This window comes from Physeter macrocephalus, chromosome 10, assembly GCF_002837175.3.
Source record: "Physeter macrocephalus isolate SW-GA chromosome 10, ASM283717v5, whole genome shotgun sequence".
NCBI classification, from domain to species: Eukaryota; Metazoa; Chordata; class Mammalia; order Artiodactyla; family Physeteridae; genus Physeter; species Physeter macrocephalus.
The window spans coordinates 52,199,154-52,223,572 of NC_041223.1; the positions used below are offsets into that span (position 1 = coordinate 52,199,154).

A 24,419-nucleotide genomic window follows, 5' to 3' on the forward strand; every position below is an offset into this window, starting at 1 on the left:
CGAACCCCCATCTCTTATATCTACTTGTAAAGGACACAGAACGGTAAGGTATTTCTCTCTATCAAAATCCAACCCCCTCCCCCTGCCCCCCACCCACCAGTCCTTTATCTATCCTCTTTTCCTCTTTGACTCAGAGCACGAAGGTGAAGAGGCTCAGTCTGTTAGGCTGAGAGGTCCAGTCTCATGACTCTCATCTGTACAGACTTAACACTGAATCCTCCTCTCTTAATTCTACTGCGTTTCTTGTGGGGCAAACTGCCCTGCAGCTAATTTGCTGTGAGTTCCTGATCAGGAGTCCCCAGTTAGAAACTTAGCAATTTACAAGACTCTTAGATGCAATCCTTTTATTTTAAAATTACAAAAAACAATAACTATAATATTAACGAATACTAAAATAAAGGGGAAAAAAACAAGGGCTCTCCAACAGGGAAATAGTTAAAAAAAATTATAAATCCATCCAATCCTTGTCCTCTTAAAGTAATAATTTAAAATAGTCATTATGATGCCCACGTACGGATAAAAACAAAACACATAAAACAAAGAACAAACTCTCTGAATGTAGCTAAGTAAATATTTAATATGCATATGATCAAATCTGCAAGGAACTCACATAAAATAAGAGGGTTATAAAAGGTTCCCCACCCCAACATTTTTCTTCTCAAAAGTGTACAGTACGTGTGTATATATTTTTTATTTTTCTTTTTTATACATAGTAGTTTGTACCTCTTAATCCCCTCCCCCCATCAGGTCCCCATCCCTCTCTCCACTGGTAACCACTAGTTTGTCCTCTATATCTGTGAATCTGTGTCCTTTCTGTTATATTCACTACTTTGTTTTATTTTTGGGATTCCATATATTATATCATACAGTATTTGTCTTTCTCTGTCTGACTGTGCATATATTTTTTAAATCCAAGGTGCACGTTTCCTGAGCTTAACGAAAGGACTCTAGCCTAGGCAACAAGCATCCCTGTGGTCAACAGTCAAGTCCTCTAGGCATGTTACCGGCATGTACATATGTTGTCAGCCCTAAGTTACAACTGAAGGACCTGCGATGATGTGTACTGCTAAAGGGGTGTGACATGAAGAAACAGGTGAGAACAACACTGCTTCCAAATTAAGAGATCACTTTGTTGGTCCATGTGGCTGACCCAGAAACACAAGTACCTCCACCCTAAAGGTGATCCATAAAGTTATTTAGAGAGAGATACAGTGAGAACAAATTCACTTGCCTATCTGGTACCTCTGCTTCCCTTCTTAACAAAACCACCTTCAATCTCAATACTCTATGCTCATCACCACCTTGAAAGAAGCAGACAGGACAGACAGTGTTTGGGTTAATGTTAAAACTAAAGAGGGACTTCCCTGGTGGCACAGTGGTTAAGAATCCGCCTGCCAGTGCAGGGGACGTGGGTTTGATCCCTGGTCCAGGAAGATCCCACATGCCGTGAAGCAACTAACCCTGTGTGCCACAACTACGGAGCCTGTGCTCTAGAGCCTGTGAGCCACAACTACTGAGCCTGCGTGCTGCAGCTACTGAAGCCCGTTTGCCTAGAGCCCATGCTCCACAACGAGAAGCCCATGCACTGCAACCAAGAGCAGCCCCTGCTCGCTGCAACTACAGAGAAAGCCGCGTGCAGCAACAAAGACCCAATGCAACCAATAAATAAATAAATAAAATTACCAAAAAAAAAACTAAAGAGATCAAGACCCAGTGCTTTACAACTCTGCCCGAGATCATTCAGCTACCAAGCAGCTGTGCCTGGCCTAGAACCCAGCCCCGTGGACACCGGGGTACTCTCCATGAATGGTGGACACTACCTCCAGTCAGCACAACCAATCCTACCCATCGCCTTCTTCCAGAACAACTCCAGGGACCTGTCTTGTCTCTCAGCCCTCACTGAAACAAAACCTTTTGGAAGTGACATGATGATTCACAATTCATTTGGGGGGAAAAGCTAAAAATAATAAGGATCAGAGATAATCCATTTACTCAGCTTACCAGTTATAAACCACCGCTTTACTGAATATGAATTACGGTAGGCCGATCTTAAAGACATTTAAGAACAAACCTCCAACAACCTCTTCTGCATCATGTCCTCTGGTAACCGTCCATTTGGATTAAGGCAAAATCTTGAGGTCCAGCGAACAGACACATCTGGAGGAAGCACTCTGGCTACTTCAGTGTTAACAAAAGGAAACACACTATACTGCTGAGCATTAACTGCCGAAGCTACTATCCTGAGGTTGAAACAAATCTGTCCAGGGAATTCAGGGCCAGTTTTCTGACCCTGGGAGGATAGAAGTAAAGAAAAAGTTAAGCTTCTTATTTTATTTTTTTTGCTCTGAGAATAGCATGCTTCTCTTCAAACGTTGAAGAACTGACGATTAGCAACGCTAAACCCTATAAAAGTATCAAGGCCAAAAGAAGAGCTTTTAAATTGTTTTCCTCATATAAACACACACTGGACTGGTTTTCAAATAAACCCAAAGACAGCTAAAAGGGATCCTCAATGGTACACTCTGTTCAGAACCTCTAGAGTTGGCTAGCAGGTAGGATATTTGGTTTCCTGATTTCTGTCAGGGTATTTTTGTTTCTGGATTGTGTTTTTGATGGAGAACTGCAGAAGCATCAGAAAATGGCTGGCTTTTCTTTTCTGTACCCAAGTTCTGAAAAGTTCTTTGAGTAGCCTCCTACTTTGTTCAGACTGTGTTCCTAATCCAGTCCATGTTCCATTTCCCTCTGGAGGAAAAAAGATAATTCCCAGTTAGAATAAGCCTCTTTGGTAGAACTACTTGTAATACCAGAAAATAGGTCTGTGATAGCCAATTCTCAATCACGTTTAAGTAGGAGTGCCCATTTATCCACACATCCAAGTTTTCCAAGAGGCTGAACTAGAGATTTCACTCAGCTGAAGCATTTTATGGATGATTCTGAGTATAAAGGAGACATGCTTAAAACAGAGAAACTTGAGGTGATCTTGAGGCCAACTGGGACTATGCATATGAAATTCTACATTACCCCTGATGAATAAAATGAGGGAACTAGATTAGAATTTCTACATATCTTTCAACTCTGACATTCTATGATACCAAGGTCCTTGGAAAATGGCAGCAAATAGGATAAACAGTACTGAAGGCCAGACCTGCCATCAACTCTCAAACTGCTGTTGTGATGAACCAAGACACTGGTAATGATCAAGATTAGTTCTTCCAGGATAACCCACTGTTAAAGAATACACATTGCAGTGCCCACCACATAGTAGGTATCAATAAACATTTACTGAGTGAATGAATAAATTTCTCCCTTAACATGTGAAGTAAAGCATCCAGAGAATTTAATCTGTGAGCCGTTAAAGAATGATTATATATTAGTACATGTCAGGATGGCAGACAAACAAGAATATGGAGCCTCCCTTAGGCTTTGGAGACTGAGCAGAATTCATCCACAGTCACCTGGGCATCTGAATAGAGCAAGACAAACAGGGTTTGAAATAAAAGCATCTTACAATCCAATCTTCAAGACATAAAACCTTACCAGGATCAGAAAACACGGTATTAGTGAAACAAGTTTCTGATAAAGGAATGTAGGAAGTATTATTCTTCTACAGTATTTCAACTGGTGATTTAAAAACAAAAACAGGGCTTCCCTGGTGGCACAGTGGTTGAGCGTCCGCCTGCCGATGCAGGGGACACGGGTTCGTGCCCCGGTCCGGGAAGATCCCACATGCCACGGAGCGGCTGGGCCCGTGAGCCATGGCCGCTGAGCCTGCGCGTCCGGTGCCTGTGCTCTGCAACGGGAGAGGCCACAACAGTGAGAGGCCCGCGTACCGCAAAAATAAATAAATAAATAAATAAATAAAATAAAATAAAAACAACAACAAACCTTTCATCTCCTAAGTATGTCCTTTGGGGTATGAAAGACAAAACATACAATAAGTTAAAAAGTCCAGTTCTAAATTCCATGAGTCTGAAAACCGATGACAATACCTTGCCCCTCAATATTCTAGTATCTTGGGGGGTTCATTTGTTTTTTAAACATAACAAAACAAAAAACAAAGCCCAACATGAACACTTGCTGGTTGAATTACCATTGCCTCTTCAATATACTCCTGTTGAGCTATCTTTATGGGACCCTCATCCTGACCCCCTGGTGTCACAGAGGGTAACAAAAATGAAAATCACACACAACAGTGGCCAAATAGCCAGCTGTGCAAATCAGCAGGTGCTAACGGTGATCAAAATACACATTTTAACTACTTAAAACATGCAGACTGATCACTAAACCCTTGGTAAAAGTAGGACTGGCTGGTAAAAGCACTGGAAAAAGTTTTGGCTCCCTGGCTTTCTGAACCTGCCTGTTCACAAGGCTGCTTCCTGGGAAGAAGGAGAAGAAAGTTTTTAATGGGGTTTCCTTAATCACAGCATGGCAGAACTATGCAGAAACATCAAATTTGAGAAAACTGTTTTTCTCCTGTGCTCCTTTTGATTTTTGTTCTACCAGTGGCAAGAACAGAAGAGTTTAAGGTGTGTGTCAAGAACCCAAAGAGTTTAAGGTGAGGGGGAGGAAGGTCACAATTGCAGAAGCCTGATTCCTGTGCAGAAAACATCACCCTCCCAGACAGACGTGCCAACAACAAACTGCCCTTGTGAAGAGAAGCCAGGGTACAGTTCGTGGCAGTGAACAAAAGGGGTGATGTACTGTGGAATTAGTTTCAGAAAGAATTCCTCATTTCCAGAGTTTCTGGATTTCTAGGCAAGAGCAGCAATTAGTCATTAACTGAGAAGAACACCAGTGACAACCAAGAAAGAGGCTCTGATCACAGAATTCTGGTCCTCAAACCCTTAATACCAAATTAGCTGTGTTCCCATCCTGCACCCATCAAACTACACAGAATTCTGGTCCTATCAAACTACACAGAACTCTGGTCCTCAAAACCCTTAATACCAAATTAGCTGTGTTCCCATCCTGCCCCACCTCTCTTAAATTTATATTGTTCTGTTTCAGACCAAAATTGCTTGGACCAAAGTTTGTTAAGACACAAACTGTCTTAATTAACTTGTAATTCTTATATTTAAAAAATCCAAAACATTTTACCAAAGACAATCTGCAAAGCAAATTAATTATCAAGCATCACATGTTCACATTATAAGATTAAAAAAACTTTTTTTCTGGTCTTTTTTTTGGCTGCATTGGATCTTTGTTGCTGCGCACGGACTCATCTCTAGCTGCGGAGAACGGGGGCTACTCTGTTGCGGTGCGTGGGCTTCTCATTGTGGTGGCTTCTCTTGTTGCAGAGCACGGGCTCTAGGCGCGCAGGCTTCAGTAGCTGTGGCACGTGGGCTCTGTAGTTGTGGCTCGCGGGCTCTAGAGCGCAGGCTCAGTAGTTGTGGTGCACGGGCTTAGTTGCTCCGCGGCATGTGGGATCTTCCCGGACCAGGGCTCGAACCCGTGTCCCCTGCATTGGCAGGCGGATTCTTAGCCACTGCGCCACCACGGAAGTCCTCTGGGCTTTTGAGTGATATGAAAGTACCACATTTTACAAAATAATTGCATCTTGTGACTTCTCCTTTGAACATAATTTTCTGTCCTACCTCAACCTCATACTACATACTATTTTCTCTGGCTGAAGTCGCAGGCTGTTGTTCAACTTCAGTTCAAGCACAGACCCTAAAACTGTAACATTTATTTGTTGTTCGAACACAATAATGAACAATGAATGTGAACTGAATATTCCTTGTTCACAAATAGGTCAATGTCAAACATGATGTACTAATAAATCATGTGAAACTTCCACACTCCAATACAGTTTTAAAACAGGACTATTCATTCACTCAGTTCAGGCAAAGGCACGATGCTGTTAAATGTTATCTAAATTCAAGAACAAAAAAATATGTCAGGAAGTCTTCCACATAGTCATCCAAAGGTACAAAAATCCACAAAAATTTAACCTGTCACTGAAGAGGTCAAAGGAAACCAAAAATTTTCACCTCATTTAGTCACCAAGATATGTACTGCTGTCTTTCCATTCCTCTTTATTACTTATTACATCCACCATAATTCTAGATTTTCATAAGCAAAACTTTCCTGAAATATCTATATAATACAGCTCCTCTAGCACCTTCTGACCTCCTCAATAAACTAATTCTGCATGATGCTGAATCATCTCCTAATAACCACTCAGATTAGAATCAAACATCATCATTTTAGTCAAAATGGTCTGAGAGTCTGATACCGCTGTTTGCATTTGATCAAAAGCAAATCATACTCTTTCAGGGTAGCTTAAGTCACCATTCCTAGTTAATTTCATAGTCAAAGATTCTTCTAGGAGTTCTCAGACCTGTAGATATTTTCATGATCATTACAAAAATACTTCTGTTAAAATTTTAAAATTGCCTATAATGTACCATGTAGAAAAAAATTCTAATTTCAAAAATAGAACTAAGCTCTGAGCTTCAATTAAGTTGACAGATTCCAGATCCCTCCTAGTGCCGTGAAGGAAAATGATGATACACACTCAATTTGGGAAAGGCTGTACTTTACCCAAAACTCCCCAAGGGAATCACCCCTCTCTCCCCCATTAAGCAGAGCCCCCTTCCTGCATTCTCAGGTTATATATACCTAGAGATAAGAATAAACCACGTGATGTTCAATACTATATTTTCTTTCCTAGGCCAAAATGCATGTGAATGTTCTAGATACTTAATTTTAAGATCACCAATGCTGTAAGAATCATGATAAATTGGAAAAATATGACAAGAAAAGAGAAAGTTTTCTTTATCATCCCTGAAAAAGTGAATAGTTTTCATGGATGTCACTTTACTTGATCTACTCATTTTGTTACACTCGTTACTAGTCTTCAGCTATGAATCTGTATAAGGTATTTAAGTGGCAAAATGAATAAGAACTTCTTATAACTTTAAAAAGAGAAACGGCAGATTCTGCCGGCCTCCTTTATTCATTTATTTGTAAGAATGGGGTCTGTCTTTGTCACATTAATTTAGCACCAAATGAGTTAGCGGGCACAATCTCTTCTGAAATCATCCAACCTTCTGTAAGAGTGATCTGCCATTCTAAGAGTAAAACAATTTTTACTGAAATCAGTCTGATTCATCTTAAATATGATACCACTGGTAAAGAAGAAAACAAATAACTATAGAGCTTGAAACACAAAAAGGAACAAAGTCTTGCACTGGAAGGAGCGTCAGTTTGCCACATTCCAACCAGAAAGTAATCTTCAAACCAAAGATGTCATTTATCTCAGTAAGACACAACTACATTTCCTGGGTTTTAGTAGATATATATTCTTAACCTTATCTTATTCCCTAAAAATCACTGCCTAGTCACAATGAGAGAAACATGAAAATACTTTAGTGTAAGAAGGAGAAAGAAAAGCATCTCACCTCTCTATATACTTAACAGCTCCATTAAAAGTCTATACTTAAATCTCATCTCATCTCTAAGAGCTTCAAATGGGCATAACACACATAGACATACACACATACTCCTATATTGTTTATCAGCTTTTATAAACAGTGCTTCACATCTCAAAGGTTTTTCTTTTCTTAAGGTCCTGTCTAGCTCTTCTGGGTGAATATAAGGTACAACAGAAGACAACATATAGAAACAGGTGGACTCAGAGTGCTCTCTTGTAATTCTTTGTACCTATCTTAGACCAAGTCTTCTGAGGCTTTCCAAAACCACTTTAGCCGATTCCCAAACCTCATACAAAACAAGGTCTTGGTGGCAACTTGGTTATTCTAAAAGATTTTCTTAGGCAAGTGGGGCTGGAAAACCAACAGTCAAGCTGTGTTTATGCTGCTATCGGGGTAAGGTAGAAATTTACAAAAATTTTTTTAAAGTAATAATGCTCCATGTTGGCAAGGGCATGAGAAATGGGCATTGCTGGTAACAGTCTAGCAGGTTTTTATGAAAGAAAAAAAGAGAGATACTAGGGAAAAAAGCAAAGCTTTAAAATTATGCATAGTCTGATGCATCAATCCCACTTTTAGAAATAAAAGGAGATGTGCATAAAGACTTAACTATAACTCTAAAAGACACCTGCACCCCAATGTTAACAGCCGCAGTATTTACAATTTCCAAGATATGGAAATAACCTAAGTGTCCATCAACAGATGAGTGGATAAAGAAGATGTGGTATATATACACAATGGAATACTACTCAGCCATAAAAAAAGAATGAAATTTTGCCATTTGCAGCAACATGGATAGATTTGGAGGGCATTATGCTAAGTGAAAGCATACAATGAAAAACAATGTGAGATAATGAAATATTATGCCATCATTAAAATGAAGTCATTGGACAGTTAGCCCAGAAAAATGAAAATTTATGTTCACACATATGTTCTTATATACACTACTATAACATTCTTGAAATGACTAAATTATAAAAAGGGAGAACAGATGAGTGGTTGCCAGGGGTCAGGGTGGAGACAATAAAAGTAGGTGGGTATGGCTATACAAGAGTAACAGGAGGAATCCTTGTGATAGAAATGTTCTATAGCTTGACTTATAACTGTCACTAACTTGGCTGTGTGCACTACAGTTTTGCAAGACATTGCCACTGGGGAATCGAGGAACGGCACATGGGATCTCTCTGTATTATTTCTTACAACTGCATGTGAGTCTACAATTATCTCAAAATAAGATGTTTAATTTTTTAAATGAAGTCATTAACGATTGTTAATGACATGGAAAAGTATCAATAATCCCACCCCTTTTATAAAAATTAACAAAGACATCAAACCACAAAGTTCCTGAGGCTTGCAGGAAAAACCAGGTTTCAAGGCCATAGGTATAATACGTAATACTAGCCAACCAAACAACCAGAAAATAAGTACAATAAAATGTTAACAATAAACTGCAGTATTACAGGTGATTTTTATTTTCTTCATTTTTGCAATCTATAGCTTTCACATTTTCTTCAATGAACACATATATTTTAATAATGAAAGAGAATAAACTTTTAAAAGGCTTACATCTTTGCAGTACCAATTTGTGTTAAGCTAATCCTCCCAGGTAACACATAAGGTTTTGTCAGTAGTCTCTTAAATAAGTGAATGACTTTAAAAAAAAGTGCAACTATGTATGGTGATGGAAGTTAACTAAACTTATTGTGGTAGTACTTCAAAATGATATACATATATCAGATCATTATGTTGTACACCTAAAACTAATGCAATGTTATATGTCCATTATATCTCAATAAGAAAAGAAAGAAAGAAAGAAAAAGAAAGAAAGAAAGAAAGGAAGAAAGGAAGGAAGAAAGGAAAAAGAAAGAAAGAAAGAAAGAAAGAAAGAAAGAAAGAAAGAAAGAAAGAAAGAAAGAAAGAAAGAAAGAAAGAAAGAAAGAAAGAAAGAAAGAAAGAAAGAAAGAAAGAAAGAAAGAAAGAAAGAAAGAAAGAAAGAAAGAAAGAAAGAAAGAAAGAAAGAAAGAAAGAAAGAAAGAAAGAAAGAAAGAAAGAAAGAAAGAAAGAAAGAAAGAAAGAAAGAAAGAAAGAAAGAAAGAAAGAAAGAAAGAAAGAAAGAAAGAAAGAAAGAAAGAAAGAAAGAAAGAAAGAAAGAAAGAAAGAAAGAAAGGAAGGAAGGAAGAAAGAAAGAAAGAAAGAAAGAAAGAAAGAAAGAAAGGAAATTAAGTAAGTAAATGGCTTACCCCTCAGAAGCCTGGAAAGACAGCTATATCTACGGGCAAGTGGTGCTGGGCTGCAACTCAATGTTTTGCCCAGACAGAGGGCTGGTATAGCCAGGTGGGTCTTTTAGGAAAGAACCAGCTACCAAACATCTTCTTGCGGGAATGTGGCTACACTCTGAAAGGAAACTTGAAATGGGACAATCCACAACCACAGCCAAGAATAAATGGGATGAAAGAAGAGGATGGAATCTGTCTGAAGAAATGGGATAGCCCTTAACAGAAACAATTCATATGGCGGATGTGGAGAGAGCTTGCTTCCCAGATACTTATTCTAAAACATTTCTAAGTTTGTAAATCAGATTTTAATGGACTAAACTTTGTTGGGGTTTTTTTTTTTTTGTAGGGTGGGAGAAGGGTTTTACAAAACTAAACCCACTGAAATACAGTCAAAAATGCATTAAACTTGGGAAAGCCTTCTGTTCCAGATCACCAAGAGAAAAGACCAGAAGCATCTTTGTAGAAACACAAAATTCCCATCGAGTTCCAGGTAAAGGCATATACTGCGTAAAAGATCATTATGAGAAGCCTTATGAAAAGCCTATAATCTTAAAATATTTATGCTACTTCCTAAACAAAATAGTAAACACCATTCAAAAAAGGAAAAATAATTGAATTCAAAATTTAAATCCACAAACTCTAGTTGTGATATGTACACATACACACACACACACACACACACACACACACAATTCTAGACATAGCTGAGAGCATACAGATATATACAAATTAAATATCTGGGGGTCCTAAAATAAGCAATAAAGTTAATACCTAGCAGGATTATACTTTTTATATAAAACTGCCCTGTTTAAAAGAAAATCCCATTTAAAAAGGTTATGCTTTTAAAGAACATTCCCAAACCTGCTGCAATTCAGAAGGGTCATTTACTTATTAACTGGAATAATAGCAAGGTAAAAGGAAGATGGTGGACAGGAAATAAAAAACAACCTACTCTTGCAAAGTTATTCTGATCTAGGAATATGCAAACAGGTCTCATTCAATTTTTCTAAAAAACTCAAATTTATTAGAGTTATTACATCTCAAGTTTACATCTCAAGTTTCTTATATAATACATGTTAGTAATCTTTCTATTAATTGCATCTAAAAAGAAAAGAGAGAGAAAAAGAGTGCACAGATGAGACTCTGAGAAATCTCTCCCTGGCCATAGTGAAAAGCCAAGAATAAAAGAAGTGGAGGTTCATGTGTGGAGAGAGAGGGCCCTTGTCCTAGGTTGGAGGTTTCCAGCCACCACCAGGTTGCAATAAAAGGAAAAGATACTATCAACCATCTTCATCTTGCTATATAAATCTGGTTGGCATTCCTGGAAGCCATTTGCCTGCCAAACCAATTCCATGAATGGGAGCCTTCCCAGAACATATTCAGAATTCCTTCCCTAAATTTCTGTTTCCATGATGGTGAATTTCCAGTAAGTCAATCGCCAGAAAATGTGTAACACTCCTCCCCCACCCCACCCCCAAATCTGGATGGCCCCAAATCTTTTGGAATTACGCGTCTGACTCATGTAGTACTTAACAACTTTGCTCAAGAGAAAGCTCTAGATTTTTCCTCCTGTTTCTCAGCAGGTCCAGTGCAAACAGCTGGTTCAGAGCAATGGGTCAGTGTGTCTCAGGGGCTCTTTTTTGCACATCCTGCTTGTGGTTGCCTCAGTTTCAGTTTATCACTCAGCAACTGCTTGGTAATTCCCTGTCATCCCCACCCTACGAGTGTCCGTATCAACAGAGCTGGGGAGTAAAGAGTCAGCAGAATTCAGCCAATCCCTTCCTCTCTGGACTAAGATTAGAGTCACATCAAGTGAAGATGAAGAATCCAGTGAAGAACACAAGTCTGGGGCAAAAAGACTGCTTCAAACTGAGAGAAGCAAGGTGAGAGGGGTCCCTCACTAAATTGGGGGAGATAGAAGAAAGGAGGATCCAGAGGAAGGCAAGAATTAAAGCAGAGAGAACCCACAATACTGAATTATTATGAACTGCTTGGGAACCAGATCCTTAAAGGAAAACACAAGCCTCACCAAATAATTGGGAACCTCAAAACTCTATGAGAGGAATTACGTTTCTATTTTTTGTATTAAGTTTTTTCTTTCTTGCTTTAGTTTGAAGGTTCACAAACTCTAGCTCGGAATTTATGGGTTTAGAAGAGGTTATTTAACAAATATTGCTGACTAGACGTAGTTTCAGCAAAGGAAGAAGAATCACTAACTTGAAAAAAAAAAGCATGAATTCTAATTTTAGTACCTCTTTAGAACTGTAGTAGGTGGCATGTGATGGACTCTGTGACACATCTCAAGAGCCAGGCAGACCTATGTGCTTATTAAAAATTAGAGGAGGGCTTCCCTGGTGGCGCAGTGGTTGCGCGTCCGCCTGCCGATGCAGGGGAACCGGGTTCGCGCCCTGGTCTGGGAGGATCCCACCTGCCGCGGAGCGGCTGGGCCCGTGAGCCATGGCCGCTGAGCCTGCGCGTCCAGAGCCTGTGCTCCGCAACAGGAGAGGTCACAACAGAGGGAGGCCCGCATACCACAAAAAAAAAAAAAAAAAAAAATTAGAGGAAACATGAGGTTTGTTCCCAAAATAGCTCTCCAGCTACCACACATGGTATGGCTGAACTCAGCTACATACAGGTGTAGTATAAGCCACCAAAGCCTATTAATACTGCAGAATATTATAATATTAAAAAAGGGAGGCCGGCATACCACAAAAAAAAAAAAAAAAAAAAAATTAGAGGAAACATGAGGTTTGTTCCCAAAATAGCTCTCCAGCTACCACACATGGTATGGCTGAACTCAGCTACATACAGGTGTAGTATAAGCCACCAAAGCCTATTAATACTGCAGAATATTATAATATTAAAAAAAAAATCCTTGAAACATATTAAAACGTGGGTTACCTAACCAGGAGACTGATAACAATGCATAGTAGAATCAAAGCACCCCTTTGTCCTGTAGTGCTGGCTTAAATTTAGCCCACGGAATCCATAATATCACATAATCATTATCCAGAATAGTATGAATACCACAAGGCAGCATGGAGATGTCCTGATCCCATTAAACACAGCACAATCATTTTGTTTAATAAGAAAGCAATTTCTCTTACGTGAGCATCCACACAGCTGAAAAGAAAAATGCCTTTTTCACTCAGAGTCACAAGCAATTTTCTTCTACTAGTCTCAGCCTGGTAGACTCTGGATTTAATGGGTGACATCGTTTCTAAAGGAACTGGACACTCTCAGGTCTGCTCTCTCTTTCTCATGGAGCCATGGTGGGAACTCGCACAACCTCTGGGCTGTGTGCCTCTCAACACAGTCCGACGGCATCACCCACATTCTAGCACGTCCCCTTTGGACCAATGTGAAGACACAACTGCATGGCTTAGTTATGTTCTCACTTAGCTGCTGCCACCTCCACAGTGACATTTTTTGGGGATTTTCTCTGCTTATTGCGGTTCAGGATACTGTCCACACCTCAGACTCTAAAACTTAGAAAGGACAAGTTTATCTAGTCCGGTATTTCACTTCCCAACGTGTGTTCTGCTGATAACTGTTTTCTGCAGAAAGCATCCCCTGGACCCAAAACTGTCTGGGAGATGGTGGATTAAACCATGTAAAACAGGGTTCTTTACTGCAGGAGTCCTCCGGGACTTCAACCTGCTGATATGCATCTTGAGGACCCTGAAGGGTGATAGTGTATTATTTTCCAAACTCATCTAACCACAAATCTTTTAAAAAATAAAATGTGTGTTTAGGCTAGGGTTCTAGATTCTCCCAAACACCCTATAATGTTGCCTCTGGATAGGTGCACAGTGACCTCCTCTTTCCCCTGAATGGCCCTGCTCAGTGCTCCTATCTGAGATTTCCATTTCCTGCTTAAATTTTCCCACCCCTTCACAAACAAACATTTTGCTTCCCTGCTTACAAAACATACTTGAGAGGTTCATCGTTCATCAACCCATAACTCTTCAAGTAATCTGGACATGGTTTTTTTCCCCTATATCTCCAAGTCCACATTCCTACTTTTACTTTGAGCAATATATTTTTTTAAATTAGGGTATTAACCAGAAGTCCACGGATGGGACTTAGAGCATTCATAAACCCCTGAAATTATATGCAAATTGCATGCAAAATGTCTTATGTAACCACATTTTTCTGGAGTAGGCAGTACAACTTTCTCAAAGGGGTCTGTTAATAATACATAAATAATAGCAAAAATGGTATTATAAAAATGTTTTCAATGCTATGGGATAATGGAATGGAGAGGAGACATGTAGAAAATAAAGCATTTGACCTTTACGGTAAAATAATACATACTGACAGATTATAAGTTTGGGGAGCATTCTAAAAAAAGAGAACATTGTAGGGGGAAAAAAACAAAAAGGTAAGCTTAAACAAAAAGGACAGGAGAAAGGAACCAGGGTCTAGGCAGAGTCTGACAGAATGACAGAGAACCAGGCTGCCACCATTAAAATACTTATTTTAGGGAGTTCCCTGGTGGTCCAGTGGTTAGGACTTGGCGCTTTCACTGCCGTGGCCCGGGTTCAAGCCCTGGTCGGGGAATGAAGATCCTGCAAGCCACGCAGCACAGGCAAAAAATAAATAAAAATTTAAAAAGTAAAATAAAATATTTATTTTACTGGAATCTTGAAATATTCTATACTTGACCCTGTATTTTGCCTTAACACAAAATCAATTTCCAGCAGAACTATGAAGCTTATCACTAACAAGATAAAATGGCAGCTTGGCATGATAACACCAGCAAGGCACTCATAACACGTGGTCTTACAGAGGTCATTATGATTTCACATGTGTACAAAAACTCCCTTAGACAGCAATTACTGTAAACATAAAAGCAGGTTTTATCCTAAAGTCCTAGGAATGGGGAACATAAGAAGGCAGATTCTATGACGTTTCTGCTCTCACTATGCCTTTCTGTCCTAGAGTAAATAGCCAATCTTTGGGAATTGCATTAACAAACTTGCCCTCCCCTCTAGAAAGACATGTTTCTGAGACAGAGAAAACATCAAATAATGAAAGGGCAAAAGCGTCCCCTGTACCCAATAGCATTTGTTGAGTTTTTTAATAACGAAACTTATGCTGTATTTCATATAAAACAATGACAATGCTTAGGAAATGAATTCAATATAATAAGCACCAAAGTTTTTCTATATTGTTAAATTCAGCTCAAGTTGAAGAGTTAGAGAGGTGACAGTTATAATGAAAAGTATTTTCACCCTATCTCCTTCTTCAGAAATACTTCCAGTATTCTTGACAACTCAATTTGCATTCCACAGCACTACCTAAAAACACTACATGCTCACACCTCTCATAAACTCAGCAAAAATAAGCAGCAGGCTTTTGACCTCAACAACATGTGGCTTGACAAAGGTTTGCAAAACCCAGCTGCTTGGGGCAGAGGGGAGCGGGAAGGATGGAAGTCACGCCTCAAAAAAAAAAAAAAAAAAAAAAAAACAACTCTCCTTGAGAACAACATTAAAATACCAAGAGGATAAACTGAACTCTTAGTTCTTGCTAGTGTTGTTTGGGAAACCACCATGAAAATACTCTGGATCACAAATGTCTCCACCAAAATCACACAGTTTCCCTGACACTGCAGACCACTAACCCACGTTCTGAAATGGTTTCTACAAGCACAAAACCGCTCAGGTGAAGCCCGTTCTTAGTTCTTATCCCGCAGCACAAGGGAGGCAGGAGGCAGTTGGGAAAGAGCTGGGTCTCTGCCAGTGCCAACAAAGCCAGATTCGGGACGAGGCCTGGCTGTGCTGAACTACCCCCACCCGGTCACTGCGACAGGACAGCCAGGCCCTGAGGCTCCCGGGGCCACCACCAGGGAAGCAGAGCCCCGGTCTGCCATACACATTCTTAGAGTCTGAAGAAGGAGTACAAAATCAGCAGGGCCAAGCCCAGGGAAGAAAGGCCTTGAGAGGGAGGCGAACCCATGGAGGGAAATGGGGCTGAGGCCGCTCACCTTACAGGAACCCCAGGAACCTGCACGGCGCTGCCGGGGGTCAGGAGGCCAGTTCACATCTTGATTCTATTAATAAGAAGCCAAAACTCCACTCATTCGCCAGCAGTTTTCTTTATTTGGCTTCTAAACCACAGGGGTGTAAAATAAGCTTTTGATTTTCTAACATCTCTCCTGAGAGGGGGAAGGAGGAGAAAGGGGACTCTCCTCCTTTCTTCTCTAAAGTTGCACAAACTTCACCTGCTTTCATTTTGTAAACAAATATACAGCTCAAACCAATCTAAAAAGCTCAAGTGGCCCATTTCCCTCCCCGCTCCCTTGAAATTAATTTGCCAACAACTTTTTGGGGAGGGAAGAACCAGAAAGAGGGAAGAACATCTGCATACAGCTCTGCACCACCTCTCCACTCTGCCCTCGCAGTCTTAAGAAAGCCAGTTAACAAAAACACAACACAAGCACACAACCAAAAGATGTCCAAGAGAAATACACAACAAGGGAAAAGAATATTTACTTTTCCCTCCCCCAACCCCAATTATTTAGTTCTCCTCTGGCGCAGTTCACCTTCTGACACAACCTTTTCTCACTCTTTTGAACTCATCTATTTAAAAACAGTAAGATCGAAAGTATCTGCACACCCTATTTCACAATCAACACCTTTTGATAAACTAGGAAATAAAAGAACATCTTGTTACTATAACGTGTAATCCTCCCTTCTAAGAAAAAACACTTGAACCAAATCCAGCTAACATGATCCATTAAGAACAAGTTCATTCTTTCTTAGAGCCCGCTTTGATTATACATGGAGGACCTGAACTTTAAAAACACTCAACAGTATTCCTGATACCTAGATGTTCAAATTACCCACTAAATCATACACTCCTAAGCATGCATCCACTTCTCTGTGAACACACTAGAAAAATGCCCTAATTTCTAATGGGATTCAGATTAAAGACTGGAGAATAATGAAAGCGCTGAGAACCATCCTCCGCCCCTTACCCGCTGAATTACCAGCCGCACGACCATTCTCAACAAATGGCTTCTCAGAGACTCGGAAACCACAACAAACGTGCAACCCTAGGCCCCAGCTGTGGCAGACAAATGCCAGAAGCAAAATTCATGACACTTTCTTTTACTATTCACACAGAAGCTTAGACAGGTGTGAGGAACCATGGCACAATTATCTAAGGACACACACCCTCTTCCCACACACACACACTCATGCTTCTACCACACCTCCATTCCAGAAAACCACTAATGCTTACACAACCTCCTAGATGAAAAATAATTTCAGGTGAATTTAAAACGCATTTTTGCTGACTACTAACAAGGACTGTAAGTTCCTGAAAGGAAAGAATTTCTAAAGCTCAAATCACAAAAAGAGTGGGAAAGCAGAAGAGATGGGCAGCCTCATGAACACAGGAATAACTGACGACATGTGAAAGCAAAGGGCCAGGCTTACATTACAGTGCTGAAAAACTGGCCAAAATGCACGATTTGTTCTTCGAGCTACACAAATTCCAATCATAGTCTTTCTAAACTTTCTCTTCTTCTTAAATCAACTTTACTGACACATAATTTACACAACAAAAAATGCACTCATTTTCAGCACACAGCTAGATGAACTGTGGCAAATGTATACACCAATGTGACCACCACCATAACTATGCAGAACGTTTTCATGTCCCTAGAAAGTTCCCTTATGCCCTTTTTGCAGTCAGTCCTCTACCCCCATGGCCCCTGGTAATCACTGATCTGCTTTCTGTCACCATGGGCTAGTTTTGCCTTTTCTAGAACTTCATATAAATGAAATCAAACAGCATGTCCTTCTGCATGTTTGAGGGTCATCCATGTTTTGTATCAGTGGCTGTTCCTTTTTATTGCTGAGCAGTATTTCCTTTGAATCAAGACACCACAATTTTCCAAACTTTTTTCTAAATAAAAAGGCAGCAATGGTGAACTTTAAAACATGTACATAAAACTTTTTAAGAATACCACTATTTCTTTCTCTCAAAGTAACTGGAACGTATAAGTAACTGAAATGCAGATCTCGGCTTCATGAACACAAAGTTTTGTTTTGTTTCACCTCCCTACAACAATAACTTGTTCAATCAGATGGAAAGAAAAATGATAACCTGAGATTTCTGTTTACTGCCAGCTCAAGATGTTATTTCAAGCTGCTGAAGAACTATGAGGAAAGAACTATGAGGAAACTGTATCCAAGCAAATTTTTATGTGCTGCTTCCTGAATGCCTGACCCCAAAGTGAACTTCAGGGCTACGTTAAATTTGGTTCTCATCCTTCTGATTACTCAGAATTTGGGGTTTCAAGCTGACTCCTGAGTGACTTTACCACCAAAAGGGTGTGATGAGACTGCCTCAAGAAGTCCTATGAGGAAAATAAAATAAAATATATCACTTAAATTTTGTTCAACCTAACTGCCCAAATCATGAAGCCTACTACTATTTTCAGGGGAATACAGTTTGGGAAACACTGTTCTAACAGATATAAAGAACATCCCTCATGTGGTACTTAGATTCAGGAGGGCTGCCCAGCTGTAATGGGTATGGTTATCCTGAATGTAAATGGACCACCCTTCGCCCCCCACTAATGGGTGCAAAGTTAAATAGAAAAATAGAGGTTCTGAAAGAGCTCCCAGTGAGTCCCAGCTACACCTGGGCTGTGAATGAGAAACTCTAAATGCTCCAGAGGTAAAAGGAACTCTCCATGCCCCCAGGCCCCAGTCCCTACCCATGCCCCAGGCAGGTCTTTATATAACAGTCACAAAGGCAAGCAGCAACTTATTCTAAAGGAAAAGGCTGGAGTGAGAATTCAGTTTCCTGCTGGCTCTGCCTAACCCACTAGCTGGGTGCTCTGAGCCCACCTCAAGTCGTAGGCCTCAGTTTAGTCTATCGAATGAGGAGGCCAGCCTAGAATAAGCGCTATTACTCTCTCCAGTCTGAAAGCAGTAATATGAGTCTCATAAAAGAGCCAAAATAATGCCAAGAGTAAAATGAGAAAGGCTGCACATTTTGTGAACCATGATAGAATCTGTGAACATGGCATCCAAAATTTTGACAGAAACATCAGCCTCAATTCTCTATCCATAATCCTTGGCCAATATAGTCTGTAAATAAGTACTTTTATTTTGTCTATCCATTACCTCTTTCCTTTCCTCTAATTAAAGTATTTTTTTAAAATTTTCATTGGAGTATAGCTGCTTTACAATGTTGTGTTAGTTTCTACCGTACAGCAAAGTGACTCAGCTATACGTATACATGTATCCCCTCTTTTTTGGATTTCCTTCCCATTTAGGTCACCACAGAGCACTGAGAAAGTTATTACCCTGTCCTCCTGCTCTGAAAGTTCACAGCCGCTGAAGCTGAGGACCCTGCTCGGGGCTAGATTGCAGGGGAGTGGGCGTGGGGTCTGCTTTGGAATCTGGAAAAGGGTATGTAGCTGGGGAAAAAAGCCTGCACTCGAAGAACAAAAGCCTGCCTCGAGGATGGAGCGCTTTCCAAGACAGTCAGGAATGGCAGGGCTGAGCGTGCTGGCAGGAGCTTTTGTGCAGGCGTGCGGTCCTTCTTAGTACTCGATGTCCCAGCACCAGGAGGAAGTAAACAAGGACCCGGCTCAGGCATGCGTCTGTGTGGCCCAGGGCAGCCAAGGCCTGACTGGTCAAGACTCCCGACCCCCAGGCAGGGGCGTTGACGTCACGGAGCTCCAAAGTATGGGCTGTGTGTGCCCAGGAAAAATTACAAAGGCCAGCTTAAATACAGCCTATATTTCTCTCCACCACTCAGATTTTCTTTCTTCAAAAACAGTAATTTTCTGAAGAAGTTCAGCAAAGCGGGAACATGGCAAGTGGCTACATGTGGAGTGGCCCACAGGAATGGTGCCAGGCACTGTGCACGGTGCCACCCCTCTGCTCCTCAAAACGCGCCCCGATCAAACCACCCCACCCCACGGGACCAAAAACAGCGTCGGCTGTTTTGTCTTAGGAATGATCCTCAGGGATTTCAAGGTTTAACTATTCTACTGTGGAACCTACAACACTATGTTTACCTAAAAAATGTTAAGGAACTAAGATATTGTCATGACTTTCCATCAAAAACTGGCAGCATCCCTTCAAGCTTTTCCATTTTCCAGTCACACCAGAGCAAACTCCCTTTCTTTCTTCCACCTAGGTGCAGAAAATCACCCCAGCCGGGCAGAAAGCACCCCGCGGAGGCTTCCAGCACAAGCACAAGGCGCCATGGAGCTGGCTTGTTTCCCCAGCCCAGACCGCTGCCTCCCCGCCAGCAGGACGCTTCATCTCCACCCACCACAAGGACAGTCTCCATGTGCCCTGACGTTCTAGTCTCTTCTTCGCCTCTGCCTCTTAGGGCGGGGGAAAGAGGGAGGCTGGGGGTTATAAAGCAGCAGCAGTGCTGACCACAGGGAAGAAGGGAAAACTGGGTCTGGGTCTGTGCATGCACATCTCATTTTGTATAACAAATGCATTCTTGTAAAGTTGACTCTAACTGCATTTCGGAAATCTGATTTTTTTTTAATGTAACAGCTGATTAAATAAATGCAATGGTACAACAACCTCAGTTATGTGGGTTTTTTTGTTTTTTTTTTTTTGTGGTACGCGGGCCTCTCACTGCCGCGGCCTCTCCCGTTGCGGAGCACAGGCTCCGGACGCGCAGGCTCAGCGGCCATGGCTCACGGGCCCAGCCGCTCCGCGGCATGTGGGATCCTCCCGGACCAGGGCACGAACCCGTATCCCCTGCATCGGCAGGCGGACTCTCAACCACTGCGCCACCAGGGAAGCCCTATGTGGGGTTTTTATGGGGTTTTTTTTTTGTAAATCTTAGGTTTTCATACAGTCCAGCTTAAAAAATACTATGATATCCAGTCCATGGTCCATGCCGATGAATCAGCACACTTGCAAAAAGAGTAAGCCCAAATGAGGGGAAAAAGTGAATGGAATTTTTTTTTAATGTACAGTTCAAAAGCAATTTAACTACTTAACTCACACCTATCATCTCTACCTTTGTTGAATTTATCAAAAGATGATGACACAAAACGTTCTTAAATGAGGTCACAGGCAATGCAGCTGGTTAGCAGATTGTCACAAGAACTTAAAAGCTTTTAACTCTGTTAAAGTAGCCTTAAAAAGTATCTTCACTTTTAAACGGAACCTTACACTTAGGAGACAGGTCCCTTTGGCCTTACTGCAAACAGGGTAACAGGACAGACAGCTAGACCAGTGAAAAGCTAGAGCAGGGAAGAGAAGGCGAAGCCCTTCTCCAGCATGTATTCCAGTTAATATAACTAGTTTGGAAACACTGGTCTGAGTCATCTCCAAGTGCAGGAATCCTTAAGTTTTCTAGAAAAATATCTCTGTGTTCTATGACTGACTTAACGCAACAGGGGTGGGCAAAAAGAAAGTTCCAGGTTCCAGAACCCAATGTACCATCAGGCAAGTTGACTAAGTTTAGATAACCTCAGAGAGAAATTAAACGTTTCGTCAAGGGTTTCTGGTGACAACGCAAAAGCAGGACAGCACACTGTACTTTAAACAATGCCTTGTCTGTTCGCAGGAACATGGATTGGCCTAAAATGGAGGGGAGAAAAAACAAGGACAGCACTGAGCCCCAGCTTTCACTTCAAAGGCAAGCTGCAGAACTTGTGTGTGTGTGTGTGTGTGTGTGTGTGTGTGTGTGTGTGTGTGCATGTGTGTGTGTGTACACATGTATATATTTTTGTAAGAATCAGCATGATATGTGCACCACCAGTGGGCGCACAAAGCCCCGGGTGCCGCCTGGCGCCCCACCCCCCTCAACCCCTGTATCTGCCGCCTTTCCATGGAACTACCTCACTCCCTTGAGCAGTTCTGGGACCAACTTTGCCCAGAGAGAAGCAGTCTCAGGATCCCTTCATCTGTCACCCGGAGGCTTATTCCAGCCCTGAGCAACTGTTCTAAATAACAGGGACCTCTGATAGAGAAGGGGGAGCCAGGAGGTGGAGCGGGCAGACTGGGCCTGCACTCACTGCCACTCAGGAGCCAGACTGGGTGCACCAAACGCCCACTGAACAAATCTGGGGCCAGACCCAGCTCTGAGCTTCAGTTTCTTCAGCAACTAAAAAAGGAATCATCTTCTCTTCAGGTTCATCATGAGGACAGTCCTCAATAAACTTGAACACGCTTTCCTTGCTGACTCCCTGGTCCCTTCCCTGAGGCCTGCGTCTGGACAACCAGTCTGGTCTCACAGCCCAGGTCCTGCCAGAGGCTAGACTCCACCAACGCGCTGAGGTGAACACCAACTGCTCCCTGGCGTTCCCCTTCTGCTAAGTCCCTGGACTTCTTCTCCGTCGATGCAATTCCCTATACTGAGACATCTGCCTTCAGCCCGCCTCTTCTCATTCCTCAGTCTTCCCACCAGCCTCAGTTTCCTGTCCTGGGCTACTCCAAGGACTTTCTCAAAGAACCTGATCCATACGGCTTCGTCTGTAAGTCCTAGTCACTCCCGAAGTCTGGAGCCACACACACCCAACCAAACTCCTGGTATGTCAGCAATGGATTTACCAGACTAGACAGACAGACACACAAATACACCAGTGAGGAGAGAACACTCCAACAAACGGAATGGCTCATTACCTTTGAGAACTAAGTTTCAAATAGGAGAATGTCACCTATTAGATCAGTGTTCTCTTTAGGACGTCCTTAGGGAAAAAGTTCCTCAGTAACAGAAGAAGCCATGCTTCTTCTGTGAAACGGATCTGTTTTTATTTAAAGGCAATTACAAATTTGGAAGCTGATCTTAAGTCCCTTTTCTTTTCAGCTGCTGTGAAACTCAAGAGCCAAATGTGTGGCCTAACTTTGGCACCTGTCAACTACTATATCGTCCTTTGCCCTCAGGTTTCATCCTTTCACACTGCATATGTCTTTCTAAGTTGCCACTGTGGTATAAAAGGAGCATAAACAAACTTAAATTTGAAATTAACCCCTTTTAGGGAAATGTGGTTTTGCTTTTCCGTAGGCTTGAGTCCACCCGGGAAATGGCAGAGCTATGATGGTTTCCAGACCAACAATAATAAGGCAAGGAGCCTGCTTTGGAGCAGGAGCAGCAGCAAGCAGCCCACATTCTCATGTGGGACGGGAATGAGGTGGAAGCAAACTTAGGCCTGTGCCCCTCACTTCTCTCCCATGTACCCCTAAAGGATGCATGAGGGCAGCAGCCAGAATATGGGACATGGATGCCTGGGGCAGCACACTCCATCACTCTGTGCAAGCCTACTCGGGATGATACCAAATCCAACGCGTATTTAAAGCAGTTTAGATTTTCATTTGGCTAAAACCGAGGAGACTGTAGACTAACAGAATAATAAATAATAACGATAGCTTTTCCTAAGTCGCCCTTAGCAGCACTCTAATGGGAGGTGAAAGGCATCTCTAAATCGGGGGAGAACAGGTGGCACACCTTGCAGAGGCTCTCAGCTGTCTTGGGAAAAAGAGCGCAGCCACACCCTGCTGAAGTGCTGAGAAGTGCAGAGGGCCCTCCCAGAGAGTGAGGGAGTCACGGATGCACTGCCAGCTGGGCTCCAAACTAAAGTCAGCAGCTGGTCCCCAGGCCAAGTGACCCGCGAACCCCGACCCACTTTGAGATCTATCAGGCTTGGATGTAGGCACCTTCAGCAGAATTCAAACTCCAGGTGGGAAACCTTCACTCCAGAGGACTGGGAAAATAAGATGGCAAAGATTCTTCATGGTCTGGAAACTCTGGAGACAGCAGTGCCTGGGGGCAAAGCCAAGAGTCAAAGCCATAGGGATCGTGAATTCAACTTCTCATTTCAAAAGGGACAGCTCTATGACCCTGTGCAGGCTACCAAGTTTCTATTTCATTGCTATGAAACAGAATAAGATTCCTGCCTTTTACCTCCCATTAGAGTGCTTCTGAGGCTATTCAGGGCTTCTTAGGAAAAGCTATCATTATTATTATTCTATTAGTCTACAACCTCCTAGGTTTTAGCCAAATGAAAATCTAAACCACTTTTAAGTACACATTGGACTCAGTATCAGCCAAAATTGGCTCTGCGTCCTAGTAAATGCAAGTTTCCAGATGGCAAGATTCTAGGTGAAATCATCAAAAGACTACATAAGTGCCACATATTATTATGTGCCTTCCACTCATTAATTCACCCAACACTCTGCATGTTAGGGATGAGCCAAGCTATCTCCTTTACAAAAAGCAGACTCAGTGTTTTTTCACAGCTACACAAACAAATAGCCAAGCCAAAATGAAAGGAAGGACAACTCCCTCCTCCCCATACCCTGCAATCTATCAAGCGGGGTCTGTGTTTTATCACTTTTCCTTGAGGGTTGCAAAAGTTCTGCAAGGAATTCTTTGATTACTGTAATACTTTCATCAACAAAGGAAAGTGAACTCCAGCAACACACTGTACTGTCAGAAGTGTCATTATCAGAGGTGAAAATAATGAAGGATGGGCAGAAATACAAGCCAGGATGCACAGCTCAGCAAGACTTCCCTTCTTTCCAGGCAAGACAGACGCTGGGCCCACAGTGGGCTTCCTCAGTGCAGCCTCCGAAGAAAAGGGGCAACGTTCTGTGCACATCCCTACCATTCAGTACACTGTATACTCATAAAGGCAACGCCCACTTCTTGGTCTTCCACGCATCACCACGTTGGCTGAGTGAAAGCAGATGAATGAATAATT

At 41.7% G+C, this 24,419-nt stretch overlaps 1 protein-coding gene across 15 annotated transcripts in view; it reads right to left on the reverse strand.

The window, feature by feature from the left end:
* Positions 1-24,419, reverse strand: part of FOXO3 (forkhead box O3) — a 119,314-nt gene that overhangs the window by 71,217 nt on the left and 23,678 nt on the right. For 4 of the 15 annotated variants that reach the window (XR_003681510.2, XR_008618388.1, XM_028494579.2 and 1 more), the window contains exon 3: positions 15,702-15,767. The exons of 7 other annotated variants lie outside the window; for them this stretch is intronic. Coding sequence is in view for 3 of the 8 variants with exons in the window: in XM_028494579.2 (XP_028350380.1) it covers positions 15,702-15,767 (66 nt within the window). In the remaining 5 variants the exon portion in view is untranslated. Of the gene's footprint in view, positions 1-96; positions 2,743-15,701; positions 15,768-23,373; positions 23,480-24,419 lie in introns of those variants that run through there. 4 more of the 15 variants (XM_028494584.2, XM_028494586.2, XM_028494587.2 and 1 more) reach the window with 2 other exon arrangements.